This window comes from Lacerta agilis, chromosome 3 (assembly GCF_009819535.1).
Source record: "Lacerta agilis isolate rLacAgi1 chromosome 3, rLacAgi1.pri, whole genome shotgun sequence".
Taxonomy (NCBI): Eukaryota; Metazoa; Chordata; class Lepidosauria; order Squamata; family Lacertidae; genus Lacerta; species Lacerta agilis.
The window spans coordinates 98,411,276-98,438,106 of NC_046314.1; the positions used below are offsets into that span (position 1 = coordinate 98,411,276).

At 42.0% G+C, this 26,831-nt stretch overlaps 2 protein-coding genes across 4 annotated transcripts in view; one reads left to right on the forward strand and one right to left on the reverse strand.

Annotated features, from left to right (window-relative positions):
- Positions 1-763: 763 nt before the first annotated feature.
- On the reverse strand, positions 764-24,381 carry PREPL (prolyl endopeptidase like). Of its 2 annotated transcripts, XM_033144893.1 has the most exons (14): positions 23,988-24,381; positions 23,108-23,236; positions 21,321-21,390; positions 19,756-19,959; positions 18,738-18,858; positions 16,223-16,439; positions 13,853-14,038; positions 10,590-10,793; positions 9,536-9,711; positions 7,007-7,223; positions 5,105-5,254; positions 4,092-4,227; positions 3,053-3,135; positions 764-1,045 (listed from the first exon to the last, which is right to left on the reverse strand). In XM_033144893.1, the coding sequence occupies exons 1-14, from the start codon at positions 24,195-24,197 to the stop codon at positions 989-991; spliced, it is 2,160 nt and encodes a 719-aa protein (XP_033000784.1). In that variant the 5' UTR covers positions 24,198-24,381; the 3' UTR covers positions 764-988. The 2 variants fall into 2 exon arrangements, with proteins under 2 accessions (XP_033000784.1, XP_033000783.1); XM_033144892.1 differs by lacking the exon at positions 764-1,045 and having other exon boundaries at positions 2,489-3,135.
- A 1,453-nt stretch (positions 24,382-25,834) lies between these two features.
- CAMKMT (calmodulin-lysine N-methyltransferase) overlaps positions 25,835-26,831 on the forward strand; it is a 238,074-nt gene continuing 237,077 nt past the window's right edge. The window contains exon 1 of one of the 2 annotated variants that reach the window (XM_033144896.1): positions 25,835-26,053. In XM_033144896.1, the coding sequence (XP_033000787.1) occupies positions 25,934-26,053 (120 nt within the window). In that variant the 5' untranslated portion in view covers positions 25,835-25,933. The remainder of the gene's footprint in view (positions 26,054-26,831) is intronic. The other variant, XM_033144895.1, reaches the window with a different exon arrangement.

Here is a 26,831-nt window from a genome sequence, read left to right on the forward strand (position 1 = left end):
CCACATGCATTGTCTAAACTTCATCTCCTACCTTCATGGCAGCAGATAAATGCAGAATTTGGGATTATCTTCTAGCATAATGAAAAGGAATGCATCTGTAATGGTTGAACCATTCTGTTACAAGCACTACATAGGTCGGCCCTTGAAAACAGTCTGGAAACTTTGCCAAACTTCTGATAGGAGTCAGGAAAACAGAACATCTCACTCTAGTCCTTCTCCAACTGCACTGATTCCTAGTTTGTTTCTGGATTCAATTAGTGCTGCCAGGTTTGACATTTAAAGCACTAACAGTGCAATCCTAGTCTATTTACAAGTAAGTCCCACTGAGGCTTACTCCCACACAAGGGTGTATGAGCTTACAGTCTACATGTCCTTAAGAATAGATTCATTCTGTTTGAACCACCCTGGAAACTCCCAGATTGTAGAATACCTTGCCTAGGGAGGTAAGCTTGCCCTCTTTACTGATTTTTGGCCTCTACGATATTTTAGTTATTTTTTTTACTGTTTTGTTTTTGGTTTCTATGATTTTGTATTCCATGATTTGCAATTGTTCTTTTACATTGTTCAGCTCATGTGTTTATTTGTTCTAGCCAGAGGCCACGACAAACTTGTAGCAATAGTAATACACCATACATCTGTAACATAAACCAATATCTATGATGTAAGAGAGAGAGAAATTATTGTGAATGACCTTGCGGAAGGTGTGATAAAATTAATTCAGGTAAACACACTTTTTATTTTGTAAAAAAAAAAAAAAGACATTTGGAGGTATACAGGGTTTTCAGTTTTTAAGAAAAAATATGTAATTACAAATTCATGAAAAATTACTCTGGAATACTTTAGCCAATTCTAAAATAACCCCATAGATTATTTTAAACAATTTATCATTCCCGTTTTAAATAGAAAATTAGTTTAAATAGTTTCTTATTGCATCAAAACTATTTCCACTGGCTTTAGGAATTGGGAGAAAAATTCCAGCTTTGCAGAGTTACTGGCGTTTCTCAAGTCCAAGCTCCTTGTACAAAAATGCTAGTTGTGTCGAAGCCTAAAACAATGGAAAACATTTCACTGTGAAAAAACCAGCAGACACTTCATAGCACTTTGCACATTTCAGAGAAGTTTAACTCCCTCTTTCCCCACTCTATTGCTGCTCCCTCCCAGTGCAATTCGTGCTCCTGTAACATTGGGTATAATAATGTGGATTCTCCTGCAGTCTGTACAGTAATCAGAGTTCTTCCTGCTCAATTCTCTTTATAAAATGGCAGCTGTTGTAATGGGCTTTTCACTGAGATCAGAAAAGCTTCCTGTGAATTGAGCATTACTGTCAGGTATAGCACAGCTTGTGACTAGAACAGCAGCGACAAGTCTGAAGCCGGTGTCACAAAAATGCTTTCGAAATTGCTTTGCTTCTTCCCACTGTAGCCAGTGGATGAAGAAAGTGTCTTGCTCATGTGTACGCACTCTATGGTAAGTAGACAAGCTGAATTCAACTGTGCAGGGGGAAAGCAACAAAGAATTAAAATTTTTTGCACGTTGCTTTTTTCGTATGCTGAAATTCCTTCGTGTTTTGTTCTAATTGATTGTTTTCAGCAAAAAAAAAAGAAGGCTCCCAAGAACTGTTTGCAGAGGTACAAAAGAGCTAAATTAATAAATAATTAGCAAAAACATATATATGCATGGGTATGTATAGCAATGTTTCTGATATACATAGTAAGAAGCCCATAGGAGTACTGCTACCAGTGTTGGGGGAATTAAAGTGGAAGATCTTCCTTGCTGAATTTGCAGTATACCTGTATGACTTAAGAAGCTCAATCCTTGCACAGTGCAGTCAGCCTGTTTTCAACAGTACCAATCAGCTTTTGGGGTGGAAGGATAATGGCTGAATCCAGACCTCTGCCCACCCCAGTCCCCCAAAACAGATGCTAGATGCTAGGGAAGACAATCTGGCTTGTGAATTGTAAATGCCATCTGTAGGATTCTATGGTTGGATGATGACCAATTACTTTTTTTTAAATAGATAAAGCATTTTTTTTACTGCTGGGTGATATCCAAAATTGGTGCGTCGTGAATAGAAGGCGTCTCCATTCATGGAAAAAGAGGTGCAGAGTCTCTTTTTTCCAACAAGGGACCTCTTATTTATTATGGAGAAAAGTATTATTTATGAAACACTCAAGTAGAAAGCAGAACTATTAAAATATGTCTACACTAATAAAGCACGAGAAGCGTTTATGTCATACACAAGCAAATGCTCTTTTAACATCTGATCTAGGTAGCTACTGGGCTCAAAATCAGCTTATATTGACCAATTCACATAACAGCTGCTCCTGCCCATTCAAAGTGACTTTGGGGCATTCAGCTTAAAATGGACAGCCACCAAACACCTGTGCTTATGAATGGCTTCACCCACTTCAACTGTTTTGCTCAGTCTTCTCTTTAACCTTCCAGGATACATGCTAAACCCCCTCCAGGGTTTTCCGTCCCCCCCCCCCCAGTAAGTCACTAGGGAGAGAAATGAGAGGCGATGCATGCAAACATGGCCAGTCAAATACATTTTGCTGCCTGAGATGAATTACAACAGGACGTCCCCTTACCACCTGGACTGACAACTGAATTTCACTTCCACATCGGTGATAGGATAGCATCCCCCCATGCACCTGAGGTAGCAGGCCAGCTTAGGGCCGGCAGGAGTGGCCATATGGCAACAAAGGGGAATGGCTGGCAGGCTCAGGAGGAACGGCTGGGGGTGCTTTTGCTGTCCCCACAACATCTGCCACCTGAAGCGGTTGCTTCATTCTGTCTAATGGTAAGGCTGGTCCTGTGTGTAGAGACCACAGGAGAGATGGTGGTAGGTAGATAAGTGGTGGTGTGCAGATTTGAGATGGTTATTTGGGAATCACAAACACTACATGCATACATATTATTCCTCAAATGTTCACGACCCTTGAAGTTTCGGTTTTTATCTCACAACATGAGAGCAATTATCTCCACAGTGTATAGCACTGATCTGTGCTGTTTCTCTTGTTAATTGCAAAAAAGAGCACAGTGAGGGTACCTGATTTAAAGAATCATCCCAAGATGGAGCACAATGACTGCCTCCTGGTTGAACATCTAAGAGAATATTAGGCATCTGAAGTCCTGAAACAAGCAGAAAAAGCCAACAAAGGATGAGGCAAGAGTGGGGGGAGAAGCTGTGTTTTTCTTGTAGAAACAAGTACCTGTATATACTCTGCTGGTGATGAAAGTAAATTCATTGTTTTGGCACAACCCTTTATGCTTAATGACTGATGGGGATGGAATATTTTGAAGGTATCCTGTACCTGTTTGCTCCAAAACACTTTCGTAATATAAACTCATTTTGATCATTTATCCCGTAATAAAAACAAACAAACAAACCAGATGCTGGTTTTGCCAGGACAATTATCATAATACCCATTCCATGTGATGCACTTTAAGGCAAAGAATGCATTAGGACTTGGGAGATTTATCGAGCTTCTGGTCAAAAGGTGTGCTGGTCTGATTTAATCTGCTTCTCTGTAAAAAGTGTGTCCTCATCATCTTGCCCATCTGATGAAACTCCTGTTTGTCCATGTAATCTCAACTGAGCATTTCAGCCCTCATGACCCAGCCCTTCAACCACCATGACTGTGACTTAAGATCCAGCCATCACCCTTCTTTGTTTACTCAGGAGGAACTGAAGCCTTGAGCCAGGTCACACAAGAGTCCTAAAGTAGTTCTTGCTTCAGTTGTTTTGTAATGTATGTGCAAAAAAGGAACAGGAAAAGAATCTGATCTGACCCGAAATGGATCTTTCAGTGGTACCAATAATCTGTTTGGAATGGAGGGGTGGGGAAGGAAGCTGAACACTGAATCTAGACCCCCCCACCCCCCGTCCCTTGAAGAAGACGTTGATGCAACTGCAGAGCTCTTATTTAATGTTGTGTATGCATAGCTCTTGCTCAGAGGTTGCAAGAATTCAGCTTGGACAAAAATATTTGTACATATGCATGTTATTGTTGGATCAGGGCAACAGTCCTTCCATTGCAACAATTTCTCATATAATGATTCAGCTAATCACAGATTTCTAATTTTACCTTTCAGTTTTGTGCAGTTGTCTTGGGCATGGAAAGCTTGTACAGCTTTTCTAAGTTTACAAATGTATCTTAATAACCCAGCCAGAGGTATGCGTTGATCGTTTTCAGAGGCTGTGATGAAAGCAGAAGGATAATTCTAGAGCAAAGGGAGGGGGGTTGGGGAGGAGAGGAAATGTCTGAGTTAGCAGGACGGAGTTACTGTGCAGCAATTAATTTTTAACTGGGTGGAAGTAGCTCTGCAATGTCAGCAGGAGAGAAGCATTTCACAGATTTGATTATATAGATGAAGAAACCACTCATGCCAGTCATATTTGACAATTATGAAAAGATTTTATCTGTGACTTAGTAAAGCACTGCACTTGCTTTCTGTTAAAACTCCCCTGTAAACATATTGTTTGACTGAGACTGGAAAGAAACTCAAAAGGAAAATCTTGCCAGCCCATCGCTGCTGCAATTCATCCTCCTCTCTCTTTCAACACAACTGAGAGATGTGTTATGTTAAGGATGTGATGTGGTGCTTTTTTCTCTCCTAATCTTGCTTTCTCTCTACTTAGGCTTACTGTATATCTGATCTCATTACTTTGTAAAGGAGCCTGGATAATTTGGGCTTGCCTGTGAACTGACTTTCTGCTAGGGATTGCACATGTCTTGTGTATTTTTTCATGTTGTATGCTGCCTTGAGCATGGTTTGAACTGTGGAAAGGTGTCATACAGATAAAATTATGTATGTTTGTATGTATGTATGAAGAGTTACAGGGCAATTCTAGCTATGTTACTAAGAAGTTAGTTTAATTGCTTTTGATAGGGCTCCTAGGTAAGCATGCACAGATCCGCAGCCTAAAACACTTTCTTAGTATCATCTTATTGATGGTTCTTAATTTGGCTTGGATCACAACCATTCCTAAAAAAACACACCTGTCTGCACTGTAAAAACTGCTATTGAGATTCATTCCCACCCACCCCCCAGTTGCTTGAAATGCACTTTGTAGTATTAAGAATAGATGAACTGGTACCTCTGGCCTAATATTCTGATAGGGACAGTAGCTTTGGATATACTCCTTGCAAGTCTCATCAACCAAAGGATTACCCCATTCTTCTTGTTCTTCAATAGTTAGGGGAAGATGAGGGTCCAACATTGTATTTAAAACATCCAGGAATGGGGCCTGTGAATAAAATGAACGTTTTTTCCCCACAACTTCAAAAAACTAACTATATAAAATTTTTAAAAAACTTGATATAATATGTAAGCCTGCTGATATTTCCCAGTGTACCTAACCAGGTCCTCTAATGAGGTCATTGTAAGAAATCAGTAGTATATTATGTATATTCATGTATATTAATGGTTAACACATCTGAGGAGAAATATTTTTCATTTGCTTACTGAATTTCATTTGCCCATTCACCCACTTTGGAGAGATCCTTGTAAGCCCTTTTAAATAACCACAATGCCTGTTCCATCTTGGTATAATTGTTAGAAGCCACGCAGCGTGTCTTGGGCAACACAGACAGATGGGTGGCATATAAATATATTGCTGTTGTTGATGTTGTTGTTATCCATAGCAAAACCAGGCCTTCAATAAGATCGTCAACTACCTTTGCTGCAAGATCCCCAGAGTATTCAGCAACCCCACAGGTGCCATCAGTCTCTGAAGGGAAAACACCTGGAACAGGCCCACCACCATTACAATGGGGAAATTGCTGCAACTAGTTCAAACTTCACCATGTTATGATTCGACCATGACAAGGGTGTGCATTGCACCCCCAACCCCACCCCAATCTGCGGTCCATTTCTCATACCACTTGGGAGTGAAAACTACACCAACAGTGTGTCCTGCCAAACATGTTGGGCTGATGACCCTTTGAGGCAACGCCATGGAGGCCATGAAGTCCCAAGGCGTCTCAGTGGCAACCTCTATATGGATACTGAAGTACTCCAACACCATGCCAGAGGCTCCCTGGGCCAGGGATGCCACTGGACAACAAGGTGGTTATTGGGGTGTGGGGGGCAGGGTTTATTGGGTTGTTCTTGTTTTTATTTTGATTATGTATTTTGTGTTTTTATATCATGATTTTATCCTGTGAACTGCCCTGAGACCTGCAGGTATAGGGCGGTATATAAATTTAATAAATATGTAATAATAAGTCTGTCTCTCTGGTCCAACACCCGGTGCAGACCCTCTAAGCTGTTGTTCAGTCGTTCAGTCATGTCCGACTCTTCATGACCCCATGGACCAGAGCACGCCAGGCACCCCTATCCTCCACTGCCTCCCGCAGTTTGGCCAAACTCATGCCAGTCGCTTCGAGAACACTGTCCAGCCATCTCGTCCTCGGTCGGCCCCTTCTCCTTGTGCCCTCCATCTTTCCCAACATCAGGGTCTTTTCCAGGGAGTCTTCTCTTCTCATGAGGTGGCCAAAGTACTGGAGCCTCAGCTTCAGGATCTGCCCTTCCAGTGAGCACTCAGGGCTGATTTCTTTAAGGATGGATAAGTTTGATCTTTTTGCAGTCCATGGGACTCTCAAGAGTCTCCTCCAGCACCATAATTCAAAAGCATCAATTCTTCGGCGATCAGCCTTCTTTATGGTCCAGCTCTCACTTCCATACATTACTACTGGGAAAACCATAGCTTTAACTATACGGACCTTTGTCGGCATGGTGATCTAGCCTCTAAGCTAGAGATGGGGAAATTCCTTTTTGCTGCCATCTTAAAAGCCTTTGAGGGGACCCCTACCTCCACTTTTAGATCAGAGTGAGGCTGGAGACTTAAAAGGGAAGAGAGGGAGACTTGCAAAAGCTTTTGCAAGTCTCTTCTCACTTCCCTTTTAAGTCCCCTTCACTCTGATCTTTAAGCAGGGGTAGGAGGCCTGCAAAAACCTTTGCACTTGAGTGGAATGAAATGTAGTAGTAGTAATCTCACCTGTAAAACCATAGCTCTGATAAGGTGAGGATCATTATTGTAGAGAGCTCCTGCAAGAACCCCTCCGGCACTCACACTCATCAGTGCTGTAAGCGCTGGCTGAGAATATCCCAGTTCATGTAACAACTTTATGCAGGCCTGGAGGTCTTGAATACCATTGTGCTTCTTTGTCGTACTGCCATCTTTATGCCATCTCAGGCCTAACTCTCCTCCACCTCTGACAAATAAAACAACAATGAAACCAATAGAGAAATGTTACAAATCTCTTAAAAGACAACCATCATTTTCTAATATATATGGAAGCCCTCCTATGTCATAAATGGGCCAATACATGTGCTTTGATGTCTATTTAAAGTTTTCACGTGTTTTTGTCAAACATTTACAGCTAAAGAAGTGATAAAACAGCTAGATCCACAGATCCATGTGTGAGTGCGGTCAACTTTTGCATATGAAAGGGGGCAGGGCAATTTTTGCAGGTCCTTTCTTCCTTTTCCATGCCCTGAAAACCTGCTTCAGAGGACCAGGGAAACCCCTGGAAGAAAATGGGAGGTGGGGCAGAGGGCTGCAGGTGGAAACCAGCATAGGGTGCTTATTTACGCATCACTGAAAAATGGGAAGTGCATGTCGAAAGAGAGGGTGAAAGAGGGCACTGATTTGCATAAAATGTGCATATGCTAATATTTATGTATGCAAACTCAGAAATGATCACAACAATTTCAGCAGAAATACAAAAAAACAGAGAGTCTCTCTCTGTTGGAGAGACTGTGATCTATGTGTCTCCTTAGTCTGTTGTCTAGGAGCTAACTGTTCTCCCTTCTTATTTTTTAAACATTAAACTGAACTTGGAATGGGCAGCTTTTCAAACAGAAATCTGTTCTCCGTAAAGTAAGACACCTGGTCAACCTAAATTGGCAAGCACTGTCACTCCCTCTTTTGTCCCTACAAGCCTTTGCTTAAAGCTTCTTTGGAAATGCAAGGACTTCCATTCACGGAAGAGCTCAGCTGGACCCAACCCATTACATTTAGTATTCTGAAGAAAACTTATTCATTCATTCATTCATTCACTCACTCACTTCAAGGCAATGCAAAATTCTTAAAACTGTTCTGAAAGCAAAGTATCATTTTACAGTGATTGTATTTTATTTTATTTTGCCTAAACTCTGCACAGATTTTTCAATACCTTAGGTCAGGTTCGCTAATTAGGAAAGAGGTATAAACTTGCCCACATTCTTGAAACAATACAATCAAGCAAATGGCATTTATAAATTTACTGGTAAGACCTACCACCCAGAGCAGTTTTCGGATTTGGAAATAAGGTTAAGATGGTGAAAAGCCTGTTTAAACATTATGTGGAAGGAGGGGAAGCAGATACGGGAGTCATTTGTACTTCTGATGAAATTTCAGATCGGTGAGCTCCAGGGGTTGTTTGGACTCACAGAGCACACAGACTGAGACCCACTAGTCCCATATCATAGCAGAAGTACAAAAAGAAGCTTGCCTTACTCAGGCTAGTGCCCACTTCTGAGTAACGTTGGGGCCTTTCCTTTTCATTGTTTTGCTTCCGCACAAATTCTGTTTCTTTTAAAAAGGCTGGCACAGAATAAATTTCCAAATGATTTATATTCACCCCCCCTATTGAAACCAAGGGCAGCCCAAGGCCACAATCCCAAGAACACATATAGGGAATTACCGGTAAATTCCACTGAAACAAATTGGGCTTACTTCCGTGCTGTGTTATAACAAAGGGGGGGGGGAGAGAATATGACCTTTTATATATTTATGTGTTATATTTGTAAATTCCATCGAAACTGAGTTGAGGACCTGGCATCCTGAGATATGCTATGTATTAACTATGATGTCACAAAAAATAACCAGTAATGATTTGCCTAACTACATTTTATTGCTTATTTTGTTGTTTTACAAAAACATGCAGAGAGAGTGGGAGAGAGAGAAACTATTTTCTTTTGAATTATTTTCAGCTGCTGTATCGATTATTTAGAACTATGTGGAACAGCTGAAAGTCCTCTTTATATGCTGCCACAAAAAAGAGACAGAAAAATTAGTTAATGGGATAGGTTTAAAAACACCTAAAGTGACTTTTTTGGTGGTAAATATATCCCTCATTATTTGTTTTTAGGTGAATGTAAATCACCACAAGGCTAATACAATATCAGAATATAATTTTATATGACATGGTGAAAGAAAAGCCTTATGTAGTGGAAGCTACCACAGGAATAGTATGAAAGATCTCAAAAAGGCTTTCAAGAATCCAATCAGTTTGCACTAAGCCAAAGAACTGAAACAGCTGCATTTTCATCCCTTGAATTTAACTGAATTCATCTAAGCAACAGAAACTTTAAGAAATTATCAGTAAATAGTAGGTAACATAAATTTAGGAAGAAATTGTTTGCAAATGGAATGGGAAACTTTACAGTCAAAAGGAAAACTTCAAGCATTAAGAATATATCAATCACATTTTCACAAGCAACAGAAGCCACAAGACAGTGGCTTTTAGTGTATAGATCTTACCTAACATGACAGTATGCTAATATCCACCCATCCTTGATTAGCATCAAATTTTCTGCTTTAAAGCTCATGTTCAAGTCTATGCCATAAGCTCCATATACATGAACCAGAAGTGGCATCCTGCGCAGCTCTTTAGAATTGGCTTTATGAAAAACTGTAATTGGCACGCAAGTTTCATCCTGAAAATGAGGGAGTATTTTGCATTAAAGGATGTTTCAGAGTTCACAAGGAATACACAGGTACAAAGGCTTCAATTATATATTTTAAACATGTTTTTCTTATTACAGTAATTCCTTGGCACTTTGCGCAAAAGCACTCTTGACAAATGAAACGGAGATTAGCCTGCCACTGGGTTCGTTTACCAATGTGGAGCATAAAAACTCATTTAAATGCAACACCTGAGAAATCCATAAACCATGAAAGCAACTGGCTCCTCCTGCACCCTCTAATGATACCCATCTGTATTATGACCTGAGCGGCTTAGCACTTAGTGCAGCAGCAAAGCTTTTGTTATAAACTTAACATTTCTATATACATTTATATTTATCTTAAAGCTTGTAAGTTTGAGATGTATTTTCCCCTGTGTGACTGAAAAAGTCAAGTTACTTTACTCTCCTTTGCATTTCATAAAGATTTAACACACACGAGAAAAAATTGTGGGAGGGGATTTCTGCATGAATATTATTTGCTGTCACACATTACTTGTTTCTGGTTGTTTTTATTTTTATTTATAGTAGGAGCAGGTGATGTCAAGCTGTCCTTCTCTTCCAGCAGGATAAACCAAGTATTAATGTGATAAGAGACAATCAGTAAGTCTCGTGTGCCATGACATTCTCTCTTGCCTAAAGAAATAACACCATCACCTTCAATATTCTCAAAAAGTAAAAACAGGAAAAAAAGCAAATTTAAACTTCCCGAATCTCTTTCTGCAGGGCTGAAAAGAAACACTCACAGGTCTAGTGAATATGCACATCTAGAGGCCATTATATGGTGTCAATTTCTATTTTCCTTCCAGTTGCTGCTTTAAAAAGGGCAGGAAGAGAACAGAAAGTCTTACCTTGCTTTTAGCTTCTAATCGTACAGTGTGACAATTCATTGTAACTGGCACCTCTTGCTCAGTGTGCTCAATAAGGCTGTTTTTCATCAATGAATATGCAAAACGTACTGGAGGTTGAACTGGGGAGATGAGCCAAAAGTAGAAAGTGCTGGCGGTGTACTCAGGATGAGGATCCAATTCAAATGAACAGGCCCAGGCAGGTAGCTGGGAGTAAAAAAAACCAGTTAGTAATACCCCCCTCCCCAGTCTTTGAGATTTTCTCTACATAACTGAATCCCAGGCTTCCCCTCTGATGAAAGGATTCAAACTTCAAGCTTAATTAACTTTGGCATATGTGTTTGCCAGGAGTTGCTTCCCCGCCCCCCTCCCTTCCTCTCTGTAAATTAAGAGGGGGGAAAAGTCAAAAGAAACAGTATGACAATGAAGGCAACAATTTAGCTAACTTTCCCCCTTCCTTAAAAGCTGCTTAATGAGGTTCAACAATAATGCAAGTGGAAAACAGAATATTACGTTGTTTTGAAACAAAGGGAGCGAGCAAAGCAATCAAATCACCTTTAAAAACGATAATATTGGCATTAAGAAAACACAGCCATTGTGATGCTTATGTATCTGTTTTAGGGATGTTTGTCTTACCGACCCCTGGCACCCCTGTATAATTTGGAAGTTTTGAAAATCTTTCTTCTCCCCCCCTCTGTCTGCTCTCTCACTCTATCCAACTTGAAATGCAGCCAAGTCAACGTCAGTTATTGCGCTGAGGCCATGCATCGGCTTTGCAGAGCTCAGCCACTTAGAATCCTTGCCTCTGACTCTATTCCCAGCGCTAGCCACTGTGAAGAACAAAATCATTTTTTTGGCACAGCTACACTCAGAAACTCAGGGCTATTATGTTTTAAGACTTAACACTCCTAGAAATGAAAAGAATCAGGATTCATTCTCTGAGAGCAGCAGGGTCTCTTACCCACTGCTTACTTTCTTTTAAGGAGTTCTGGTTAGTAGGTTGATAAAGGCTTTGGGAATTGTGGCAGTCAGAGTCAAAAAGCTTTACACAGAAAAACCGCACTCCGTGTAATTGATTAAAACCTGAAGAGGATCATTCTAAAAAGTCTAGAAAATCCTACAAAATGGGTACTATATTTAACTTGAATGCTACAATTAGGAGAATGGTTGGGGAGTGCGTAAGTTTACCCTTTTATTGCAAGTATGCTAAGTGAAATTTTGAAATATTTTCAGATAACTGAGTTTTAAGGCAGGAGTTAGCCTAAGGTTTTTAAGAGACAGAGCTTTTGTCCTTTGATTTATAAAGTTCAAAAGAAAGCCTGGATCGACAAAGTTATGCTTTAAAGAAGGAAATGTGGTCAATTTTATCTAATAGAGTTAATCTTAGACAAATGAGGCTTTTCAGTTAATTAAAAGAGTTATTTATATAGGGTTACGTCAACACCGTATGCAGAAATTTACTATGGAAATAAATCAAGGTTCAGGTATAAGGATTCACTTTTTATGTATGTAAGCTAAACCACTAATGGTTTTTCATTTATGCTAAAAAACCAACCAATATTTTGAAACACTGTTTTGCTTTGAAAATAAGCATTTAGGAAAAAGCTGTGCTATTAATACTAATACTAATACCACTACTACTAATTTATTTCTACCCTGCCCATCTGGCTGGGTTTCCCCAGCCACTCCGGGCGGCTTCCAGCAAAAGATTAGAAATACATTAAAATATCAGTCACTAAAAACTTCCCTAAACAGGGCTGCCTTCAGATGTCTTCTAAATGTCATGTAGTTGTTTATTTCTTTGACATCTGATGGGAGGGCGTTCCACAGGGCGAGCACCACTACCGAGAAGGCCCTCTGCCTGGTTCCCTGTAATTTCACTTCTTGCAGTGAGGGAACCGCCAGAAGGCCCTTGGCGGTGGACCTCAGTATTACATTTTGCTAGCTCCAAAACTGTCCCACAGAGACAAATCTGGGGGAGCAACTGATTATTTTTACAATCAACAGCACAACGTCCTCCATTTCATTATTAAAAACAACTTCTAAAATAAAGCTTTTAAAATGATCATCTTGTTCATTAGTCAATTGGACTTTATTCCATCATTGAACCAGAATTGGGTAGCAGCCCTACAAGCAAAGTAAAAACACACTTTAAAAGTGGGGGCGGGGGCTCAGGACTTTTGGGTCACCGCCTAACAGGCTGATACTATAAGCAACCATTTAACCAAGGCTAATGGCAGCACAATGTAGTTGTTATCCTATATGCTCACAGCATAAAAATCTGCAATGCAAGAGCTACAGAAACAAAAGGTAATTCCATAATGGTGATAACCATTCCCTCAGTATCCTTAGAAAGTCAGAAGTAAATTCAATTGAGTTCAATGAGGTTTAGTTCCAGGTAAGTGGTTGTACAACTGCAGTTACAATGTTTTGTTCTTGTTGTTTCTAGATCTACTATTATCTAAAATGATTACTTTCCGAAATACTGTTTCCCACACTATAATTCATCACCCTTGCAGTCAGCACTATAAGGCTGTATGAAACGCACAACCAATGCTATTTTCCTTGAAAAAGAGGTGCCGGAACTCACCATGAACACCTCCTGTGTTCTCTTATAATGGCAAAGGCGCCCACTTGAGAGGTGCCGGAACTCAGTTCCGGAGAGTTCTGGCTTTAAAAAAGCCTTGTGTATCATTTATGCCAGGGGCCACCAAACTTACCTTGCCTCGGGCTGTTTCCTCCGGTGCCGACCGCGTGGCGGACCGGAGGGCAGGGGAGTGCGCGCCCATATGCGCGTGCGCTAGCTTTTCCCGCCATGGCACAGCACTGGAAATAGCTTGTGCACGTGTGCACGGTCCTCCACAGACCCGGAAGTGTGCCGGAAATGACGCTTGCGCATGCGCAAAAGCTATTTCCAGCACTGCACTGTGCCAAAAATGACGCTTGCGCATGTATGCAAGCTATTTCGGGTGCTGCGCCAACCCAGAGATGGGCAGCCGCGCTGCGCCGGTAAGAGCGGGCGGCGTCAGGGGTCGTCAGGGGCCAGATAATTGGCTTGCGTGGGCCATATGCGGCCCACGGGCCTTTATTTGGGGACCCCTGATTTATGCTACCTTGATTATATTATAGTTTTTTTCTGTATCCCTGGAGGCATCTGAATAAACCAAGTTCAAACTACAACTTGCCCTTAATTTATACATTAACCTTGAGCAATAAAATACTAAGCTTAAAAATGTGTGGGTGGGTGTATAAAGCAAAACATTTACCTTAACGTTGTGAACTGAGTTTGACACAAAAGAAAAAATATCTAAATACAGATGACCGCAGAACTTCAGAAATGCAACACAGTAGTCTTTGAACATCTCTAAGTCAATTAATTTGGTACTTTCTTTCACTGTGTAAATGGACAGCCAGTTCTCCAAACCACATGAGTCAAGTGGAGCTTTCATTAGCTACAAAACAAAGAAGAGTCCAAACACCTACATGTAAAAAATGGAAATTATGCAATATGCAAACATTTTCAGAAAGCTGATCTTTTCCCCAGCTACTAATATCCTTACAGTAGCAATAGGTGACATGTTAGCAGCTTAGTGTGATGTTACCCCTGACAGTTCTGGATATTCCAGAGAGGTAGTGCTTAGTTGCTTCATGGCATCTGAACAAGTATGTTCCTACTCGTCTTCAGATGAAATGGTAAACCTATAATCTCTCTCCCACTGTCCTCTGTAGCAGGAGGTCATGTATATACAGTATACTGCATATGGATGTTAAATTTTGATCATTTGAGGGTAATGCAACAAAAGAAGGAATAACCAACCAAGTAACACGTTTTCAGTTTCTCCTCAAGTACCAGCCATAAATCAAGAAAGTGCCCAGCTGAGCAATACTTTATATTTCTTTTCAACTATTTTACAGTGTTTCCTATAAGCTTCCACATATCTCAGCAGGAAGGACAATAAAAAGATGAAATGGAGTCCACGAGGGCACCAGAGCTAAGGAGTGGAAATTGACAGAATTGCATTTCTAGAACAATGTATACTATGAAAGCGAATTTAATGATGGAAACTGTGATAGATCTATACTAACCCTGGAGGTCGAAAACTCTTCTGCTTTTTATGAAAGAGAATAGGAAATAGTAGCAGAAGCTCCTTCAGTGGAATTTCAGAGCCATCTTTTTGAAATACATAATAACAAAAATATAGAATTATTTCATATGTCTGTACTGTACTTGAACTAGCACCAACCTACCGTGAGGGTGCTATTCAAGGAATGAATGGGATTGTGTAGTTTTGCTGGAGAAGGGATATCCATTTGCTGCTTTTAAAATTCAACCAACCAGTTTTTAAAGGACTAAATAAAATAAATAAAGTGGAAGGTCTATAGAATGATGCAGCATTGCTTCACATGAAGGATATAACCTTGTTCATGTTTGCCTCAGTGTGCTAAGTGACTGCTGTGCTGTTAAGAGTTACGGGGGTGGGGGCAGAATGATCAGTTTCTAAATAACCAAAAACAATTAAAACCACAATAAAACTTCAAAATAAATTGAAAACTTGTGGGGAAATGAATTATGATGCTTGTCATTAGTAATGTCAAATTATTACATTTTCCCCCCAGAGCTTGTGTTTTTGAAACATGCATATCCTAAGTGCCCATTGTACTGAAAGCATCTACTAATTTACACTCTATTCTTCTAAATGTATAGAAAGCATTTTTAAGTCAATCCAAAGACTAACTAATTTAACTGATCAATAACTAAACATTGCACCCCTGCTTGCTTGCTTTCTCTATTACATTTCCAAGTAATGAAGAAGATAAGGAGAGGGCTGTTGGAGCAGACAAAAGCACCATCTAGTCTAGCATCCTGTCCTGACAGTGGCCAACCAGATGCCTACAAGAAATCAAGAAGCAGGACATGAGCGCAGGAGCACTCTCCCCACTTGTTCTCCCCGGCAGCTGGTATTCATATGCAGTTATCACAGCTAGTAGCCACTGACAGCCTTATCCTACATGAATTTGTCCAATCCTCTTTTAAAGCCATCCAACATGGTAAGGGAATCTACCATCTCATTATCCTTACTTCACCCTATCTTTATAATAATGAAGGTGTCTAGAACACAACACTACAAAATCCAGAAGTCCAGCTGGGCTCACTCAGTTTAAAGTGTATTCCATTCCAATGGCTGGATGTCTCCTCTGAATGATTTTTCCCCCCTGACCCATTTTTTTAGTGCATGTAAGCTGGGTGGAGGAAAGGAGGATACATGTTAGGGACCATGCCCAACCCATGCACCTGAAAGCCATATATGGACTTTTAAAAGTATTAAAAAAATTTTTTTGGGGGGGGATATTGAATAGTTTGGATCTGTTGCTACTAGAAGTTTGAAGCAACCTAAACACTTACTTGCATATCAGCATCTTGTACCCACTGGCGGAGGAAGGGGGATGTGGTGGGCGCAGTACGCCCCAGGTGTCATCTCGGGGGGGGGGAACATCACCCCCGCCCCCCGGAATGCTCACCCCGCCCCCTGGGATGCTCGCCCCACCCCCACAGGTGACTAGCCCCTGCCCCCAGGTGCACAGCATGTGAGCCACTCCGGGTGCTGGAGCAGCTAGCTCCGCCTCTGCCTATATACCTTGTATCCCACTGGGTCTCCATATGTAGTAAGAATGTACAACTCATCGTTTCTGTGTTCAACGTGGTAAATGACTCCTTCTGTTCGTTGTTGCACAAGAACAGGAGACTTAAAAGGGTGGTGGGAATCAACCAACCACACTTCAGAGGCATTCTTGCTGTTACTGTTTATAGTCAGAAAGCGCTTGTCTTTTGTGCGGTAGAGATCCACAAAATATCTGCAAGGAAACAACAAACTATTAGCAAACATCACCAGTAGAGATAGCCAAGATATTTGGATAACAGAAGTTTCCAAAAAGGGTGTGGGGGGTGCTACCCATTGCCATTTACAGTAACATGAGTCTAGGGATAAAGTCTCACTCAATAAAGCAGATTCCTATTTGCTGATCTACAGTGGGGCTGTATTTGCCTCTTGGCAAACAATCAGTTCAGATCTCTGGCAGGAGTCCTCTGTCCCTCCCCCAGCAGTTTGTCTCGCCCACTTTTTGCTTTGGCTCCATCTCATTGGCTTAAGGGCTGCACACTTTTGGCATGTGGCCTTTGACTGATTACCCCCAGGGCAATGCAGCTTTTGACTGGAGATGCTTTGGAATTTGGGACCTTTTGCTTCTGAGCTCTGGTCCTTTCCCTGTCATGACTACATCATCACATTTTTGCATGTGCATAGCAAGTACCATAGCTTGACATCTACTCCAGAATATGAAATCTTTCAAAATATTTAATCATTGTATATTACTTTCACTGAGGAACTTTGCAAGCCACATCCATATCTAACAATACATGAAAAGTATATTGGGTTGGATAAAGACTTAGTTGGACATAGGTGGCAAGGAAATCAATGGGACAAATTGTCATGAATTAAGTCCACTGATTTCAGTGGGAACTAAATCCAAATAAGAATGGATCCAGTCCTCTATCTATCTATCTATCTCTGAGTGCATTCAGTTTGTTCCTTGCGTAACACTGGAGTTTAAGGTTCTCTTTTAGTCTGCAATTCTCACATTTTCATGTTTCATTTTTACAGGTTCGCGTTTCATTTTAAACCATTATCTCATGTACAGTAATGTGTAGAATTTAGGCTCCACAATCTATTTTACAACTTTTTGAAAAGGCAGATTGTCAGCTTCATGGAAGGAAAGGTAAAGAAATGATTCAAGACATAAATATTAGAACAAGAGGTTGTTCAAAAATTTATTCAGCTTTCTTTCCAAAGGACTAAAAATCAGGGCACAGACAAACTAATGCAGGACAGGACTTATGAAGTTGTGGACCTTTTTATGCATAAAACCCAGCAAATTAGCCTCTTTGTCAATGGAACTGTAACTCTTCCAAGAAAGCTACAAGCTGACCTTTACTTCCTTCTTTTTAGGAAAAAGAAATATTTCTGGGGTTTCCCCCCCCCCTAAAAAAAACCCACAAGTATTCGATCAAAACCTGCTCTTGGTGCTTACTTTCAGCACACAGATAAGTGCACCAAGTCAATATGGTTTGCATTCTAAGAAATGAGAAGAATTCTATGAATGAAACAGGACTTCCCCAACTCCCTTGCAGATGCCTCATGATGAGCTGCTTCTGAGGATTGAGGGATGCTTGGGAATTGTACCTAATACAGTATGGGGAATGGGAGAGCTGCAGTTGCAGGTAGGGAAGCAGCCAACATCAGGAGACCTCCATTGTATAAGCAAAAAGGTCTTTTGCTTGAGCTGTAACCTGGCGGGATCCAAGCCTATATTCATTTGCCCTGTGAGCAAATAAGGAACTAGCTATGTTTTGTCTGGAAAAAAAAAATTCCTTCCAGTAGCACCTTAGAGACCAACTAAGTTTGTTCTTGGTATGAGCTTTCGTGTGCATGCACACTTCTTCAGAAACGGAAGTCACCAGACCCTTAAATATAGTGAGGGAGTGGGGAGGGGTATTACTCAGAAGGGTGGTGGGAATGGGTGATCAGCTGATAGGTGTGGAAAACCTGTTGATGACTGCAATTTTTACAGGGTCTTACAGGGAAAGGCAAGGGGTGAGATGGTTAAAGATAGCTTTGTCATGTATAATGAGATAAGAATCCAATGTCTTTGTTCAGACCTGGTTTCTCCATGGTTTTAAGTTTGGTGATTAGTTGCAATTCAGCCACTGGAGAAGAATAAGAGGGCATATAATAAAACTCTTCAAATAATTTATATCCATTACATAGAATGGGCAAAGATCTGCTGCCCCACCTATATACATTTTGATTTCCCAAGAGCAATGGGGAGGGAATGAAATCAGACAGCATCCAAAGCACTTTTGACCAAGGCAGCCCATTTTCCAAAGAGCGGGACCAGGGTCCAAACAAAATCTTGTGGTCAGTGCACACCCCTAATATTAAGCTAGAAATGATTTTTGGGTCCACGTACTCCTCTTTCAGACCTCCAATTGCATACTGACAGTAGTGTTTTGATCCTGTCTAAAGCAAACCACATTTTCCCATTACTTACAAAATGGATCACACAGAGAGAAAACTGTTCAATATATTCAGTTACCTTGTATCGTGTTCCGTATAAACAAGCTCAGAATGTTTTTTATTAAAATCACATAAATACACATGACGACACTGTAGGTTCTTCTGGGTGGTATAGAAGAGAATCTCATTTGCAGCCCATTCTGGGGGATGGAGGGGGAGCAAGGAAAGTCAAATTAGTGTTTTTGCAATTATGGAAGGAACCAGGATTTTAGTTTTGGAATTTGAGAAATCCATTGTGTTTATTTATGCCAAGTTGAAAATGTGAAAATAAAAAAAAAACTTCCAAGCACACACAGTAGTCTGTGTATGACCCTTTGGATCTCAGTCACTGACCAGAAGCTTGAATTTAATGTGAAGAACGACAGATAACCAGTGCAGGCTTAGAACCTTTCCTTCTCTTACACAATAAGCATGTAATAGTTTTTCACTGTTGAGTTAGATCTAGTCATCTTTCTTCAATTTAATCTTCCTGCTCCTTCCCCCCCAGCACCTGATGCAAAATATTTCATCATGGTGAATATTAAAGTTTCCTCACAGCTAGCGTAAACATGGCAGCTTTGAGGATGCAGCTGTGAGCAAAAGCAATTGGTGCAGTGCTGCACCTCCTCCCTCCTGACAGCAATGTCACTGCCACTTATTGGGATGGTCCGAAGGTGGGATAGAGCAGCAGTGAGATTGGCTCTGCGATACACCCACACAGCCCTAATCTGACCTCCTGCCTGTGCATCCATGCAGCTCCCACCTCGCTACCACCCTGTCCTGTCAAGCCAACTTACTCCTGTTTGCAAGTACCTATTGAGCAATGCCCATGACATCACTCATTATAAGTGACACAAATTTCCTTTCCAGCAACACAAATGCCATCATCAACTTTTATTTTATTTGGAGGCTGAAACAGGGATCTATTTAGACAAATTACAAATGCATGGGCAACATCTGATAAACCTGAATGTTGTGAAGATTCAATAATAGAAGTCTGGTCTTCCATCTGAGATATGTTACATTACAAAGGAAAGAGGTTTATGCTAACAGCTTACCAAAGCTAAAGACATCTGGGATGATACATTCCACTTTGGGTAATGTATCTAATTTCACAACAATACACGCAGACTCTTCAGAATGTGCACTTTTAATCGCAGCAGCCATATATCTATGATCTGGGCAAATTCGGATGCGCTGGATAAGGGAATTAGGAAATGGTAGTGCTTCTGTACTAAGCAATATTTCATTGTTTCCTTCATCTACAATGCAAGAAAGAAAAAGCAATACTGTAAACCTAATACAAAGAACAGCTATTGTTTCTGTGTACTTTTTGTGCTTTTTATAAATGCAGTGTTTTCTTATTAAGTAGCAATGTATACATGAACGTTGATCCAGCTAAAGATAGTCATGGAACAAATTAGGTATGACAAATCTATGTCCCAGTTCTTCAAACGAAATTAGAATGCAGCTCTAAATCCCACTTACCTGAGTGCCACTGAATTAAGAGAGATTTACTTTCGTGCAGACATGTATAGGATTACACGGACTGTCACAGCTGAATGAATAAGACTGTGCTACTTGTTTATTTGCTTGATAATGCTATCTTAACTAATACTAATGGCAATATTTGTACTGTCCAGGTGATAAAGATTCCATAACTAGCAAGAAGCCCGCCGACCCCAGCGGAAATTCCCTTGGAATGGGGTGGGCTGGCTTTTTAAGCACAGAGGACTCTCTGGAATGGTGTGGGATGCAATCTGAATGGTTGCAGTCAGACTGGGGAAAATTGGTAGAAATAGGGAATCCCTCTTACACAAGGAGAAATACCTTCCAGTTGTAGGAGGGGCTCTCTGGATTCCACCCAATAATTTTGACAAAAGAAAAGCGTGACAAAATGTAAAGCTTTATTACTTTACATCTGGCCTTTTCATCAGATTTTTGCCCCTAAAATTAGGTTATTTCAAATGTACTGTGTCAGATTATGAAGCAAAGCCCAACATATGGCTCTTAGATATGAACAACTGCCAGCCTACTGATTTCATGTAGATACTGAAGAGCATAGAAGACAGAATAGATACTCTGGGCACTTCATATGCCAACGGTCATGAAGTAGAACAGAAGTCTCCCAGCACCAACTGGGTCCATCCTATCAGGAACGACTGAAGCCAACACAAAACTGTATCAGGGCGCTAATTTGATTCTACAATTGAATCAAGGATATTTGGGAACAATTATATTGATAGCTTGGAGTCATTTCCCTATCTCAGGCTGTGGTTAGAGCCTTGGCAGAAGCCTTGGCAAAGCAGTGGGAAACTCCCTCAGAAAATCTTCTGGGTCCACCAGTCACCAAGGGTGGAGAGCCAGTGGTAGTTAGGGAGACCATGCACTCCCAAACTACTTCAGACAAGAAAGTCATAGAATGGATGCTGAAATCTCCCAGGTCCAGTAGCCTTAAGAGTCTTCACCACCACCACCACCTCTGGTAGGACACAAAACATTGCTAAACCACTCTTTGTTGTAATTCGGTTTGACTGCCAGTTTTTGTTGTTGCTAAAACTGTGCATGGAAATACTGAAAACAGTAAAAAGAAACCACCCTGGGCAACAAGAGGGACTCATACCTACTTCTCCCAGCTTCGAACGAAATATGCAGCCATTTTCTTCAAAGTAAACATACTCGCCAAACCTAATCTGTTTAAAATGAAGACAGACATGAATCCAATACAAAATCTGCAGAATTAGGTCATCATCTCACATTAGGAGTTACAGGTAGGTAGCTGTGTTGATCTGTCATAGTCAAAACAAAATAGAAAATTCCTTCCAGTAGTTGGTCTCTAAGGTGCTACTGGAAGGAATTTTTTATTTTTTAATTTGTTTTAATCTCACATTAGGAGTCCAAATATTTTTCTGAAGCTTCTGCATAACAAACTGAACTCTTTTGAAGTTTATGGAACACACAAAGAATAAGAAACAATCAGCATCAGCAAATAAGGTTTATTAATGTAATTATCCTAATTACTAATTACTCACGAAACAATTGGGATACTGGTGCATCCCCAGATATTTGGCCATAGGCAGGGTCATTCTCTCCTCCAACCCAGGCTGCTGGAAGGTTTTAATTGTTTTTAAATTGAGTGTGGGGTGGTGGTGGTGGTTATTGTTGTTTCTTTTTATTGAGGGAGGAGAGATGTGTCTGGGATGAGAGGAGCTGGGGCAAAACACAGCGGTTCAGGATATGGGAAAGTATGGTGTGGGAGGTGGTGTAGGTTAGATAAGGGGCACAAGGCACAGGCTGTTAGTGACTGAGCCATGTGCCAGCCCCTCCTCCAACCTGGAGAATTCCGGTTGTCTTGTCAGCCAGCCCTTGGGTCTGCGGCTGCTGTTGCTGAATGCCAGGTCAGCTCTGAATAAGACCTCCCTCTCCGTGATCTGATTATGGATGAGGAGGTCATAGAATCATAGAGTTGGAAGAGACCACAAGGGCAATCCAGTCCAACCCCCTGCCAAGCAGGAAACACCATTTCAATCAGGTCAATCTGGTCTGTATCACTGCGACCTGGGTGGGTGAGCAGGATGGAACTGATCTCACCCAGCTATGCCCACCTGAGTACTCAGGGCAGCATCAGGGCAGATTTGATGGTCGGGGAGGGGGAGTTGCTGTGATCTATAGACATTATCTCTCTATATCCTGTTGTGGGGGAGGGATCTAGAGTATATGTTCCCGGTATTGAACAATGGAGACAGATTCTGCTGGCTTACTGCCCACCTCACTGCCTAGCAATCTCCCTGGGTGCTGGCTTTGGGGGACTTCAACATCCACATAACTGTCAACCCTTCCCTTTTTTGCGGGAAATTCCCTTATTATAGCATTGGGAAACAGCAGGGAGGGTTGACAGCTATGCATCCATGCTGAGGTGACTGGCTCAGGACCTCATGGTTGCCATGACAACCATGGGGCTGTCTCAACATGTCATGGGGCTGTCCCAGCTGTGCCTCTATAAGGACAAGGACAGCTGAACTTCTGTCATCTATGCTCTGGTAATAAGGCAACGCGCTGTATGTGGGGCTGCCTCTGAAGAAAGTTCATAAACTTCAGCTGGTGCAGAATCCAGCAGCCAGGTTGCTCACCAGAGCAAGATGGTTTGAACCTATATTGCCAATCCTGGCCCAACTGCACTGGTTGCCAGTTAATTTCCAGGCCCAGTTTAAAATGCTCAAATGGCTTAGGACCACAATACCTCAATGACTGCCTCCACCCAAATAAACCGACCCAGACCCTGCAATCTTCATATGAGTCTCTTCTTCGTGTGGCTTCTCTGTTAGAGGTCCGGAGGGTGGCAACATGAGAATGGGCCTTTTCTGCAGCGGCTCCCTGCTTGTGGAGTGCTCCCCCCATGTATTTTCTTACCACTGGGCTGCTCAGACTGGATGAATACTTGTCATAATAAGCTTCTAATCTTCGTTTGATCCTCTTTGTCATAGCCATATATTTTGCTGAACAAGCTCTCCAGTTCTCCTGCTCTGACTCTAGAAGATCCTGGTACAAAACAAGCCACAAAAAGCCAAGTTCTATTAAGTAGGAACGGCATTCTCTGTCATGCGTTGTAGAACTATGCTCAACTTGGCCTTGCAGCAATTTGGCCAATACTATTTTGTATACTAAATGACAGGGGGGGTTAAGTCAGGAGCACACTAAGCATGTTAACCATGTGAACGTAATTAATTTTTTTTCAATCTTGGGGATACTCAATAAGCCTTGAGATCATACGGGCTGGGGCTGGGGGTTATTTCTCTTTCTGTCACACTCCCCAAAGTACTGCCTCTCCAAAGGTGCTATTTGTACTTCAAGGGAAGTCTTCATTGCTGCTATTGATGGTTTCCCTTGCAAGCTGCAAGTAGCAGCTTTGGAGATGTGATCTTTGTCAGGATCATGGCAGGCAGAGGGAGTATTAATCCCCATTCTCAGCCTCCACAGTCCTAAGGCTGCTCAGGCTTCCATTGCTGCTCTTTAAATACCAAAAAGTGTACTTAAACTGCATTTATACTATTAATGTCATTTCTAGTTTGGCCTTCAGAACAGAAGGTATCATCGTAAACGTAAACATTGTGGAAACACAAAGATTGTCAGTGCACCTCACTTTGTTTGCACATGGAAGAGGATTTCTGCCCATCAAGAAAAAAGGATGTGAGATCTCTATCTATGAACTACCGTATTTAGGGTCTTCTCTATCCTTCTACACAAGGATTTGAGGATCGACTGGGCGGAAAGATTTGTTCAAATGGCATACCTTACAGGAAAAGAACCTCCATGACTGAATGGCTCCATGGGAATGAGAAACAACACAGGGATTTCTCAGGTACTTTGCAAAGAAAAATGCCTGTAGCTTTGTTTGACTACAAGATCTTAGGACTGCAGATACAGAATATTTAGAGTGGTTCTTGCAGTGACCAGTACTGCCCTTCAGGAGGCGAAGAAAGTAAATGGAGCCTAAAAACATGATGACAACACATTCATTTTACTTGATTCTTCATTCTTAAAAATATATTTGTGATTCCAAAGTCATGTCAGGCTTCATTAAAGTAGACACCACCACACGGTATGAACTGATGGTAAGATTTCCCTGCCAGATATGCAGCATGCACAGGAATCAGAGTGAAAGCTGGAGAGAGGAAAGAAACAATTGTAAACATTTCTTTACTGCTTTCCAAAAACAGTATATGTGTTAAAAGGTTGTAAGGATTCCCACATGATACTCAATATTGCCAGTATCATCACAGTTAAAAAATGCCTTAAAAGATAACAGCGAATCAATTATATTTTGCAACATAAGATCCTAACAGCCCATGCCATCTCCCTACAAAGAGCCAGGGGACTCATGTCAGGAATTCAGGCAGCAGCACAAGGTGACTTATTCCCTACTACAGCACTGAAGCAGCTCATAGGTTGAATGAATTATTGGCGTGATTTTTCCTGTGCTGCAGTAGCATTCTTATAAAGCATATTTACTTCTCAGCAAGCAACCACAGAGCTGCACCGTTACTATAGCATATACAACCTAAGGAGCAGTTATTTTCTATATATTTACTGTTTTTAGTAAATAAGAACATTTGTCTGTAACGATGCCACGGGGATTTGGAGCAGAATTTAGCTAAATTTCTGCACAATGACCATTTCTAGTTCGGCAAAACCAGTAGGAATGCAGCATTAGGACCTACCTCTTAACTTTCTGCCTTTCCGTAAGCATAAGCAGGTATATAATACTTCAGGGGGAAAACGCGAATCTCAATTTGGAAGCCGCTACAGCTCAGAATCTGTTGATCGCTGACAAGCGCAGCAGCATGGTGAGACGAACTGCGATGGCATCATAGCTCCGCGACTCAACGCCTCGGTTGCCCTCACTCGGCACGCTGGATACCGTTGCCCATAAGCAAGATGGCAGCCAAGTCCGCTTTCCAGTCACTGGTTTGCCCTTAGACAAAATGGCGGCCCAGCATCATACGTCCCTTCTATCGTTTTCCCTGCCCGTAGATAAGATGCCGGAGACCCTGGACCCTCCTGTCTCCATTTTGGTTCCGGGCATTTAAATACCACCCCCCAAAAAACCAAAACCCTGATTTGAGATCATTATCCCAACTTCTCTGTCTCTCGTTAAAATTATATTCAACATCAGCCTGATACTTTATCCCGGGCCGAAGCCAAAATAAAATATTTATACTTTTTAAGTTTTCATAGCGATTTTGGGTTGTTTTTTTTAAATCAACAGGTGAAGTTCCTCCCCGTCTTCCTATGGCTCCGCGGAGCGAGAAGGAAGCTTCGTCGGCTATAATCCTTCTGCTATGGTGGTGGAGAGTCTTCAGACCACGTCTTCCCCACTTTGAAAAGAAACGCTCAAAGAGGTCATATAAAACTCCTGCGGAGTTGCCGCAGCTTACCCGACCACGCAACGTCCCTTAGCCCTCATCAAAGATGGCGCCCAACGCCCCTCCAGGGCTCCATGGGAGGTTCTCTGTCACAGCCGCTGCTGGAAAAGATTGAGGCGAAAGCTCTGAGGCGGCTCCCCCTCCCCCCATGTGCTCTCCCTCTCTCAGTGAGGCGGCAGGTCGCTCGGGGCTATCTTTTCCCGGTTGCACTTCGCTTCTCATCCCGCCTCAGTTGGTTTCTCTCTTTTTATATATCTGTTATTTTTGGCGCGCTCTCCCTCAAGTTTGAGCCCCGGCGCGAGCCGCTCCCGCCATGAGCGCTTCTCCACCAGCTGACAGGTGTCAGGCAGAAGGAGAGGAGGGAGACGCCGGAGGAGCCCGGGAAGGAAGCCGGCAGTCAGCCGCCAAAGCCCGCTGGGTGCTCCTCAGACAGGTACCTTTCCCTTTCCCAGCCAGGGACGTCGTTATCCTCCTCGCCATCCTCATCGTCAGGGGGTCCTGCCTGTCTCTCTGTTTCTCCGTCTCTCTCTAGCACCTTGGTCGGCGAAGGGCTTTCGCTGTCATCATTTCACTTTTATTTTTCACAGTGCCCCGCGAGGAGAGCTGTTAATATTCCCATTTCAGTGACGGAGGTGATGGTGGGGAAATGAGATAAGGGCAGCATGACTTAACACAGATCGCAAAGTTGGAAGGGAGCCCGAGGAGGACCATCTAGTCCCGTGGTTCCCAACGTGGGGCACACGCCCCAGGTTAGGGGGGGCAATTTGATTTTTAAGAGGGGCAATTCGAGAATGAGTTATTAATAGTGAATGATGGCCTTATAGGCTTCCTTCAGGTGAATAGGTGTTCACTTTTTGAATAATAAGAATTATATGTCACTGGGGGAGGGGGATCAGGACTTTAGAGATTGCTTAGGTGGGGCATTGCCAAAAAAAGGTTGGGAACCACTGATCTAGTCCAACCCCCTGCAGTGCAGCTGTGCTGTATGGGGATCGGACCTGCAATCTTGGCAATTATCAGCACCATGCTCTACCAGGCATGGCCAAACTTGGCTCCCCAGGTGTTTTGGGACTACAGTTCTCATCATCCCATACCACTGGTCCTGTTAGCTAGGGATGATGGGAGTTGTAGTCCCAAAACAGCTGGAGGGCCAAGTCTGGTCATGCCTGCAGCTTGCCCAAAGTGCCCTCCCTGCTCTTGAGGTTGTGAAT

Coding starts and splice junctions, on each gene's coding strand:
- PREPL (XM_033144892.1), bottom strand. CDS start 24,197: ATGTTTTTAGGCTCCATTTACTTTCTTCGCCTCCTGAAGGGCAGTACT. Junction 18,859..19,755: donor CCCAGATGTCTTTAGCTTTG/GTAAGCTGTTAG, acceptor TCCATCCCCCAG/AATGGGCTGCAAATGAGATT. Junction 3,136..4,091: donor CAACTGCACAAAACTGAAAG/GTAAAATTAGAA, acceptor TGCTTGTTTCAG/GACTTCAGATGCCTAATATT.